The 11,859-nt window shown below is 45.7% G+C and overlaps 1 protein-coding gene across 1 annotated transcript in view; it reads left to right on the forward strand.

Annotated features, from left to right (window-relative positions):
* Positions 1 to 11,587, forward strand: part of LOC129820679 (unconventional myosin-X-like) — a 440,174-nt gene extending 428,587 nt beyond the window's left edge. Inside the window, exons 38-40 of the mRNA XM_055877525.1 lie at positions 353 to 514; positions 6,831 to 7,022; positions 8,485 to 11,587. Of these exons, the coding sequence (XP_055733500.1) occupies positions 353 to 514; positions 6,831 to 7,022; positions 8,485 to 8,589 (459 nt within the window). The 3' untranslated portion in view covers positions 8,590 to 11,587. The remainder of the gene's footprint in view (positions 1 to 352; positions 515 to 6,830; positions 7,023 to 8,484) is intronic.
* Positions 11,588 to 11,859: the final 272 nt, after the last annotated feature.

Here is an 11,859-nt window from a genome sequence, read left to right on the forward strand (position 1 = left end):
GAACAGGTAGCCTAGCGGTTAGAGGAGGAACAGGTAGCCTAGCGGTTAGAGGAGGAACAGGTAGCCTAGCGGTTAGAGGAGGAACAGGTAGCCTAGCGGTTAGAGGAGGAACAGGTAGCCTAGCGGTTAGAGGAGGAACAGGTAGCCTAGCGGTTAGAGGAGGAACAGGTAGCCTAGCGGTTAGAGAAGGAACAGGTAGCCTAGCGGTTAGAGAAGCGTTCGAATCCTAGCTCCGACTGGAAACATCTAGTGTAGTCAGTGAGACCTGTGGGTTGCTGACATCATCCTGGATATTGTCACCTGTTGTTATGCCCTTGAGCAAGGTACTAAGTCTTGTCTGGTTCTTGTTCAGATGCTAGAGATGTGGGTGAAGGAGGAGACCTCAGCCACCAGAACCTCCATCTTAGAGAAGTGGTCCCGTCTCCAGGGACTGGACCAGCACACAGCCATGCTCAAATACATGAACATCATCAAGGAGTGGCCTGGATATGGGTCCACACTGTTCGACGTGGAGGTAAATTAAATAAGTTATTGACACCATATATAGGTACTGATAGTACAGGTCCAAAGTTAATGTCAAGTATTCTACTGTGGTGAATGACCTTGTATGAAAACAGGTTGCTGTGTTCCACTGCTAGGGATGATACTGTGGTGAATAGGGCTAGGGGTGATACTGTGGTGAATAGGGCTAGGGATGATACTGTGGTGAATAGGGCTAGGGATGATACTGTGGTGAATAGGGCTAGGGACGGGTCTGTGGTGAATAGGGCTAGGGATGATACTGTGGTGAATAGGGCTAGGGATGATACTGTGGTGAATAGGGCTAGGGATGATACTGTGGTGAATAGGGCTAGGGATGATACTGTGGTGAATAGGGCTAGGGATGATACTGTGGTGAATAGGGCTAGGGATGATACTGTGGAGAATAGGGCTAGGGATGATACTGTGGTGAATAGGGCTAGGGATGATACTGTGGTGAATAGGGCTAGGGATGATACTGTGGTGAATAGGGCTAGGGATGATACTGTGGTGAATAGGGCTAGGGATGATACTGTGGTGAATAGGGCTAGGGATGATACTGTGGTGAATAGGGCTAGGGATGATACTGTGGTGAATAGGGCTAGGGATGATACTGTGGTGAATAGGGCTAGGGATGATACTGTGGAGAATAGGGCTAGGGATGATACTGTGGTGAATAGGGCTAGGGATGATACTGTGGTGAATAGGGCTAGGGATGATACTGTGGTGAATAGGGCTAGGGATGATACTGTGGTGAATAGGGCTAGGGATGATACTGTGGTGAATAGGGCTAGGGATGATACTGTGGTGAATAGGGCTAGGGATGATACTGTGGTGAATAGGGCTAGGGATGATACTGTGGAGAATAGGGCTAGGGATGATACTGTGGTGAATAGGGCTAGGGATGATACTGTGGTGAATAGGGCTAGGGATGATACTGTGGTGAATAGGGCTAGGGATGATACTGTGGTGAATAGGGCTAGGGACGATACTGTGGTGAATAGGGCTAGGGACAATACTGGTGAATAGGGCTAGGGACGATACTGTGGTGAATGGGGCTAGGGACGATACTGTGGTGAATGGGGCTAGGAATGGGTCTGTGGTGAATAGGGCTAGGGACGGGTCTGTGGTGAATAGGGCTAGGGATGATACTGTGGTGAATAGGGCTAGGGATGATACTGTGGTGAATAGGGCTAGGGATGATACTGTGGTGAATAGGGCTAGGGACGATACTGTGGTGAATAGGGCTAGGGATGATACTGTGGTGAATAGGGCTAGGGATGATACTGTGGTGAATAGGGCTAGGGATGATACTGTGGTGAATAGGGCTAGGGATGATACTGTGGTGAATAGGGCTAGAGATGATACTGTGGTGAATAGGGCTAGGGATGATACTGTGGTGAATAGGGCTAGGGATGATACTGTGGTGAATAGGGCTAGGGATGATACTGTGGTGAATAGGGCTAGGGATGATACTGTGGTGAATAGGGCTAGGGATGATACTGTGGTGAATAGGGCTAGGGACGGGTCTGTGGTGAATAGGGCTAGGGATGATACTGTGGTGAATAGGGCTAGGGATGATACTGTGGTGAATAGGGCTAGGGATGATACTGTGGTGAATAGGGCTAGGGATGATACTGTGGTGAATAGGGCTAGGGATGATACTGTGGTGAATAGGGCTAGGGATGATACTGTGGTGAATAGGGCTAGGGATGATACTGTGGTGAATGACCTTGTATGAAAACAGGTTGCTGTGTTCCACTGCTAGGGATGATACTGTGGTGAATAGGGCTAGGGGTGATACTGTGGTGAATAGGGCTAGGGATGATACTGTGGTGAATAGGGCTAGGGATGATACTGTGGTGAATAGGGCTAGGGACGGGTCTGTGGTGAATAGGGCTAGGGATGATACTGTGGTGAATAGGGCTAGGGATGATACTGTGGTGAATAGGGCTAGGGATGATACTGTGGTGAATAGGGCTAGGGATGATACTGTGGTGAATAGGGCTAGGGATGATACTGTGGTGAATAGGGCTAGGGATGATACTGTGGAGAATAGGGCTAGGGATGATACTGTGGTGAATAGGGCTAGGGATGATACTGTGGTGAATAGGGCTAGGGATGATACTGTGGTGAATAGGGCTAGGGATGATACTGTGGTGAATAGGGCTAGGGATGATACTGTGGTGAATAGGGCTAGGGATGATACTGTGGTGAATAGGGCTAGGGATGATACTGTGGTGAATAGGGCTAGGGATGATACTGTGGTGAATAGGGCTAGGGATGATACTGTGGAGAATAGGGCTAGGGATGATACTGTGGTGAATAGGGCTAGGGATGATACTGTGGTGAATAGGGCTAGGGATGATACTGTGGTGAATAGGGCTAGGGATGATACTGTGGTGAATAGGGCTAGGGATGATACTGTGGTGAATAGGGCTAGGGATGATACTGTGGTGAATAGGGCTAGGGATGATACTGTGGTGAATAGGGCTAGGGATGATACTGTGGAGAATAGGGCTAGGGATGATACTGTGGTGAATAGGGCTAGGGATGATACTGTGGTGAATAGGGCTAGGGATGATACTGTGGTGAATAGGGCTAGGGATGATACTGTGGTGAATAGGGCTAGGGACGATACTGTGGTGAATAGGGCTAGGGACAATACTGGTGAATAGGGCTAGGGACGATACTGTGGTGAATGGGGCTAGGGACGATACTGTGGTGAATGGGGCTAGGAATGGGTCTGTGGTGAATAGGGCTAGGGACGGGTCTGTGGTGAATAGGGCTAGGGATGATACTGTGGTGAATAGGGCTAGGGATGATACTGTGGTGAATAGGGCTAGGGATGATACTGTGGTGAATAGGGCTAGGGACGATACTGTGGTGAATAGGGCTAGGGATGATACTGTGGTGAATAGGGCTAGGGATGATACTGTGGTGAATAGGGCTAGGGATGATACTGTGGTGAATAGGGCTAGGGATGATACTGTGGTGAATAGGGCTAGAGATGATACTGTGGTGAATAGGGCTAGGGATGATACTGTGGTGAATAGGGCTAGGGATGATACTGTGGTGAATAGGGCTAGGGATGATACTGTGGTGAATAGGGCTAGGGATGATACTGTGGTGAATAGGGCTAGGGATGATACTGTGGTGAATAGGGCTAGGGATGATACTGTGGTGAATAGGGCTAGGGATGATACTGTGGTGAATAGGGCTAGGGATGATACTGTGGTGAATAGGGCTAGGGATGATACTGTGGTGAATAGGGCAAGGGATGATACTGTGGTGAACAGGGCTAGGGATGATACTGGTGAATAGGGCTAGGGATGATACTGTGGTAAATAGGGCTAGGGATGATACTGTGGTGAATAGGGCTAGGGATGATACTGTGGTGAACAGGGCTAGGGATGATACTGGTGAATAGGGCTAGGGATGATACTGGTGAATAGGGCTAGGGATGATACTGTGGTGAATAGTGCTCGGGATGCTACTGGTAAATAGGGCTAGGGATGATACTGTGGTGAATAGGGCTAGGGATGATACTGTGGTGAATAGGGCTAGGGATGATACTGTGGTGAATAGGGCTAGGGATGATACTGTGGTGAATAGGGCTAGGGATGATACTGTGGTGAATAGGGCAAGGGATGATACTGTGGTGAACAGGGCTAGGGATGATACTGGTGAATAGGGCTAGGGATGATACTGTGGTAAATAGGGCTAGGGATGATACTGTGGTGAATAGGGCTAGGGATGATACTGTGGTGAACAGGGCTAGGGATGATACTGGTGAATAGGGCTAGGGATGATACTGGTGAATAGGGCTAGGGATGATACTGTGGTGAATAGTGCTCGGGATGCTACTGGTAAATAGGGCTAGGGATGATACTGTGGTAAATAGGGCTAGGGATGATACTGTGGTGAATAGGGCTAGAGATGATACTGTGGTGAATAGGGTTAGAGATGATACTGTGGTGAATAGGGCTAGGGATGATACTGTGGTGAATAGGGCTAGAGAGGATACTGTGGTGAATAGGGCTAGAGATGATACTGTGGTGAATAGGGCTAGCGATGATACTGTGGTGAATAGGGCTAGCGATGATACTGTGGTGAATAGGGCTAGGGATGATACTGTGGTGAATAGGGCTAGGGATGATACTGTGGTGAATAGGGCTAGGGATGATACTGTGGTGAACAGGGCTAGGGATGATACTGGTGAATAGGGCTAGGGATGATACTGTGGTGAATAGGGCTCGGGATGCTACTGGTAAATAGGGCTAGGGATGATACTGTGGTAAATAGGGCTAGGGATGATACTGTGGTGAATAGGGCTAGGGATGATACTGTGGTGAATAGGGCTAGAGATGATACTGTGGTGAATAGGGCTAGAGATGATACTGTGGTGAATAGGGCTAGAGATGATACTGTGGTGAATAGGGCTAGCGATGATACTGTGGTGAATAGGGCTAGGGATGATACTGTGGTGAATAGGGCTAGAGATGATACTGTGGTGAATAGGGCTAGAGATGATACTGTGGTGAATAGGGCTAGAGATGATACTGTGGTGAATAGGGTTAGGGATGATACTGTGGTGAAAAGGGCTAGGGATGATACTGTGGTGAATAGGGCTAGAGATGATACTGTGGTGAATAGGGCTAGGGATTATACTGGTGAATAGGGCTAGGGATGATACTGTGGTGAATAGGGCTAGGGATGATACTGTGGTGAAAAGGGATAGAGATGATACTGTGGTGAATAGGGCTAGAGATGATACTGTGGTGAATAGGGCTAGGGATGATACTGTGGTGAATAGGGCTAGAGATGATACTGTGGTGAATAGGGCTAGGGATGATACTGTGGTGAATAGGGCTAGGGATGATACTGTGGTGAATAGGGCTAGGGATGATACTGTGGTGAATAGGGCTAGGGATGATACTGTGGTGAATAGGGCTAGGGATGATACTGTGGTGAAAAGGGCTAGGGATGATACTTTGGTGAATAGGGCTAGAGATGATACTGTGGTGAATAGGGCTAGCGATGATACTGTGGTGAATAGGGCTAGCGATGATACTGTGGTGAATAGGGCTAGGGATGATACTGTGGTGAATAGGGCTAGGGATGATACTGTGGTGAATAGGGCTAGGGATGATACTGTGGTGAACAGGGCTAGGGATGATACTGGTGAATAGGGCTAGGGATGATACTGTGGTGAATAGGGCTCGGGATGCTACTGGTAAATAGGGCTAGGGATGATACTGTGGTAAATAGGGCTAGGGATGATACTGTGGTGAATAGGGCTAGGGATGATACTGTGGTGAATAGGGCTAGAGATGATACTGTGGTGAATAGGGCTAGAGATGATACTGTGGTGAATAGGGCTAGAGATGATACTGTGGTGAATAGGGCTAGCGATGATACTGTGGTGAATAGGGCTAGGGATGATACTGTGGTGAATAGGGCTAGAGATGATACTGTGGTGAATAGGGCTAGAGATGATACTGTGGTGAATAGGGCTAGAGATGATACTGTGGTGAATAGGGTTAGGGATGATACTGTGGTGAAAAGGGCTAGGGATGATACTGTGGTGAATAGGGCTAGAGATGATACTGTGGTGAATAGGGCTAGGGATTATACTGGTGAATAGGGCTAGGGATGATACTGTGGTGAATAGGGCTAGGGATGATACTGTGGTGAAAAGGGCTAGAGATGATACTGTGGTGAATAGGGCTAGAGATGATACTGTGGTGAATAGGGCTAGGGATGATACTGTGGTGAATAGGGCTAGAGATGATACTGTGGTGAATAGGGCTAGGGATGATACTGTGGTGAATAGGGCTAGGGATGATACTGTGGTGAATAGGGCTAGGGATGATACTGTGGTGAATAGGGCTAGGGATGATACTGTGGTGAATAGGGCTAGGGATGATACTGTGGTGAAAAGGGCTAGGGATGATACTTTGGTGAATAGGGCTAGAGATGATACTGTGGTGAATAGGGCTAGGGACGATACTGTGGTGAAAAGGGCTAGGGATGATACTGTGGTGAACAGGGCTAGGGATGATACTGTGGTGAATAGGGCTAGGGATGATACTGTGGTGAATAGGGCTAGGGATGATACTGTGGTGAATAGGGCTAGAGATGATACTGTGGTGAATAGGGCTAGCGGTGATACTGTGGTGAATAGGGCTAGGGACGATACTGTGGTGAATAGGGCTAGGGACGATACTGTGGTGAATAGGGCTAGGGTATTTGACTCATTCATTCCTTTAACTTTGTATCTGACCTGCTGTATGTCTCTGTCTACTCAGTGTAAAGAGGGAGGCTTTCCTCACGACCTGTGGCTGAGTGTGAGTGCAGAGAACGTGTCGGTCTACAAGAGAGGAGAGCCCAAACCTCTAGAGACGTTCCCCTACGAACACATCATCTTCTTCGGAGCTCCCCAGGCCACTACCTATAAAATCACAGTGGACGACAGAGAGATGTTCTTTGAGACACCTCTGGTACAGTATTACACCATAATACAACATTATAGAAGTAGTAGCCTGGTCCCGGATCTGTTTATAACACCAGATTAGAAATGCCTTTCAGTAGCCTGGTCCCGGATCTGTTTATAACACCAGATTAGAAATGCCTTTCAGTAGCCTAGTCCCAGGTCTGTTTATGCTCATGCCAAGATGTTTGTCAAGACCATGAATGACAGAGTTGACATGACAGCAAATAGACTGGTACCCTAGGCTAGCCTTTCTGGAACGTCACCTTGGCTGTTATGATGCTTCTAAACAAAAGTTTGGGGTCACTTAGAAATGTCCTTGTTTTTGAAAGAAAAGCAAATGTTTTGTTCATTAAAATAACATCAAATTGATCAGAAATACAGCGTAGACATTGTTAATGTTGTAAATGACTATTGTAGCTGGAAACGGCTGATTGTTTATGGAATATCTACATAGGCGTACAGAGGCCCATTATCAGCAACCATCACTCCTGTGTTCCAATGGCATGTTGTGTTAGCCAATCCAAGTTTATCATTTTAAAAGGCAAATTGATCATTATAAAACCATTTTGCAATTATGTTAGCACAGCTGAAAACTGTTGTCCTGATTAAAGAAGCAATAAAACTGGCCTTCTTTAGAAATTGCCAAGAAACTGAAGATCTCGTACAATGATTTGTACTACTCCCTTCACAGAACAGCGCAAACTGGCTCTAACCAGAATAGAAAGAGGAGTGGGAGGCCCCGGTGCACAACTGAGCAAGAGGACAAGTACATTAGAGTCTAGTTTGAGAAATAGACGCCTCACAAGTCCTCAACTGGCAGCTTCATTAAATAATACCCGCAAAACACCAGTCTCAATGTCAACAGCGAAGAGGCGACTCCGGGATGCTGGCCTTCTAGGCAGCGTTCCTCTGTCCAGTGTCTGTGTTCTTTTGCCCATCTTAATCTTTTATTTCTATTGGCCAGTCTGAGATATGGCTTTTTCTTTGCAACTCTGCCTAGAAGGCCAGCATCCCGGAGTCGCTTCTTCACTGTCGACATTGAGACTGGGGTGCTGTTCTGTGAAGGGAGTAGTACACAGCGTTGTACGAGATCTTCAGTTTCTTGGAAATGTCTCGCATGGAATAGTCTTCATTCCTCAGAACAAGAATAGACTGACGAGTTTCAGAAGAAAGTGCTTTGTTTCTGGCCATTTTGAGCCTGTAATCGAACCCACGAATGTTGATGCTCCAGATACTCAACTAGTCTTAAGAAGGCCAGTTTTATTGCTTCTTTAATCAAAACAACAGTTTTCAGCTGTGCTAACATAATTGCAAAAGGGTTTTATAATGATCAATTAGCCTTTTAAAATGATAAACTTGGATTAGCTAACACAACGTGCCATTGGAACACAGGAGTGATGGTTGCTGATAATGGGCCTCTGGACGCCGTTTTCCCTGCTGTTAAAACTGTATCCTCTGTGGCGTTTCAGGTTGGAGAGATCACCAAGATCATGAAAGCCTACATCAACATGATAGTGAAGAAGAGATGCAGTGTCAGATCTGTGTCCAGCTACGGAACCAACTGGATCAGGTGATTGGGGACAGGACAGGACACAGCCCAGTTGACTTCCCATCGCCCCAGGCTAACGGGACAGGACACAGCCCAGTTGACTTCCCACCGCCCCAGGCTAACAGGACAGGACACAGCCCATTTGACTTCCCATCGCCCCAGGCTAACAGGACAGGACACAGCCCCGTTGACTTCCCACCGCCCCAGGCTAACAGGACAGGACACAGCCCAGTTGACTTCCCACCGCCCCAGGCTAACAGGACAGGACACAGCCCATTTGACTTCCCATCGCCCCAGGCTAACAGGACAGGACACAGCCCAGTTGACTTCCCACCGCCCCAGGCTAACAGGACAGGACACAGCCCAGTTGACTTCCCACCGCCCCAGGCTAACAGGACAGGACACAGCCCAGTTGACTTCCCACCGCTCCAGGCTAACAGGACAGGACACAGTCCAGTTGACTTCCCATCGCTCCAGGCTAACAGGACAGGACACAGTCCAGTTGGCTTCCCACCGCCCCAGACTGACAGCCTAAAAGGCTAACACTACAAGGCTAAAATTCTATGAAGACGAGTGGGACCTGTTCTCCTCAAACCAGATGTCTGGATAACTGAAAGCTGTTAATCAGCTACTCAATAACTTGTTCACCTCCATTGACAACAAGGAATCTCATCTAGAAGATTCTAAGAACCGTAGAACCGTAGTGTGTCTCTCATTGCATATAAATATGTGGTAAAGAGGTCAATGGAAGTCGACCAAAACAATGGAAATGCCATGGAAACGTGTGGGGGAGGGATCTCGATTCTCCTCATTGCCCCCCAGCAACATTAGCCTACATTTAGGGGACAGATCCCGATTCTCCTCATTGCCCCCCAGCAACATTAGCCTACATTTAGGCTATTGTTTCACACTGTGTTGAGGTAGAAATCGAAGTATAATGCTTGTATTGATGTCAACCCCAATACATGTTCATTTCATCGTCACCAATCAACTGCGTTAAAGTTGAAAACGACTTTAACGACCACTACCGATGTCTGTATGCTAGCTACGCTACCAGCTTATACGAATGGGAGTTAGCATTTAGCAGTCACTTCTTCTAAATCTGAAAAGGGACAACTTCTACATGTTATGCAGTGAAAACAGCCAAATGTATACAAATCGGATTTAAATGACCACATTTTGAGCCTATTGCAATACATCAATTATGACGGATTTGACAAATATTCACTTTGTTAGATCAGTGCACCAATCCAGCGTCGTCCTTCAATCCCCCCCCTGTCTGCATTCCATTGACCTCTTTACCAGAACATTCAGAACATTCTAGAAAGTGTATAATTAAAATGTCTAACTGCTTTCCCTCAACCATTGCATATAGCTTTTCTCTAGCTGTCGACAGAGTGTATAACCAACCATGTTATTTTCTGCCATTATTTACATCACTTTATCAATGGTATGGACCAATCAAGTATCACTCACGTCACATCGGATGTCCTTGTGCTTCCAAGTTTGAGCATTTCAAATACCTTTCCAATGGACTGAGATTTAGATTGACTGAGAAGTGTCACTGTCAAGCCCTCCCTGACTCTCGCTCCCCGGTTGTGTCTTATTTTGACATTGCAATTGTGTTATTGTTATTCTAACGTATGAGTTGTTGATGCACAACTATACCATTCTATATTCATAATGAGAAGAAGTGATTTGTCTATCTAAGGATATACTATGTGATCATTATTGATCCTCAGGGCAGTCATTACTCATTACAATACTCTGTTTAGGAGCTACTCTATTGCCACAGAATAGGGAAATGAGGTTTGTAGACTTCCCCCTCGGGTTTGAGGAGCAATACGAGTCCAATTTCAGACCACAGACCCAAGGAGTTGAACCTCTTTACATTGTAATGCCTTAAATAGTTTCACTGCTTCCATCCATGTTGTTGTTCGACTACTTTGGACTGTAATAGTTTCACTGCTTCCATCCATGTTGTTATTCGACTACTTTGGACTGTAAGTAATAGTTTCACTGCTTCCATCCATGTTGTTGTTCGACTACTTTGGACTGTAATAGTTTCACTGCTTCCATCCATGTTGTTATTCGACTACTTTGGACTGTAAGTAATAGTTTCACTGCTTCCATCCATGTTGTTGTTCGACTACTTTGGACTGTAATAGTTTCACTGCTTCCATCCATGTTGTTGTTCGACTACTTTGGACTGTAAGTAACAGTTTCACTGCTTCCATCCATGTTGTTATTCGACTACTTTGGACTGTAAGTAATAGTTTCACTGCTTCCATCCATGTTGTTATTCGACTACTTTGGACTGTAAGTAACAGTTTCATTGCTTCCATCCATTTTGTTGTTCGACTACTTTGGACTGTAAGTAACAGTTTCACTGCTTCCATCCATGTTGTTGTTCGACTACTTTGGACTGTAACAGTTTCACTGCTTCCATCCATGCTGTTATTCGACTACTTTGGACTGTAAGTAATAGTTTTGCCTTTCAGGAATGGCGTCCCCCAACAAGTGAATGTCAGGGTTAATAACTTGGTGGTTATAATCAGTTATAATCAGTTATAACACAGGTGGTCGAGGCTGCCATTCTACCCAGTGCCTGAGAAGCAGGGTTTAAACCACATGGTTTGAAATCTGGTGAAATGACACTTGCCTTTTATATATGACTAGAACAAACCAATATATATATGACTAGAACAAACCAATATATAGTCCGTTGCTTCTTCCTACTACTACATGGTAGGTTGTTTATTTACACTAAAGGCTGTGGTTAATATTAACATGTGCTTATTTATGTAAACCATGATTATAGAATTTAGTCTCCAGTATTTTTAAATAATTTAAACGGTTATATTTTCTATGATGAAAATCATTTTATTTTTTTTGTCTTTGTAATGATTGTTACTGAAACTGTTGTTTAATGAGAGCGTGATGTTTTGATGAGACAAGCAGGATATTGCTTGGTACTTCTGTTACTGAAGGATGTTATTTTGGTCATTATGGGGGGGGGGGGGGGGGGGGGGTTGACATTGTCTCACGTCAGATGGCGTCACTCCTCCGCGATGCTTGTACCTCAACCGGTCGGTCTTGTAGGACGTGGAACTCATATTCAAATATTTTCCGCCATTCAACAAATTAAAACATAGTCCCTTATTTATTTTTTACATCACAACGCTCTCATATGATTCTCCATGAAATAGGCAGAATAACTTGCTAGCTAAATTATTACAAACGTTGTGACAGTGATTTAATAGTTTGCAATTTTGAGAAAATAAAAACAAACCAG

Source organism: Salvelinus fontinalis, chromosome 23, assembly GCF_029448725.1.
Source record: "Salvelinus fontinalis isolate EN_2023a chromosome 23, ASM2944872v1, whole genome shotgun sequence".
Classification (NCBI taxonomy): domain Eukaryota; kingdom Metazoa; phylum Chordata; class Actinopteri; order Salmoniformes; family Salmonidae; genus Salvelinus; species Salvelinus fontinalis.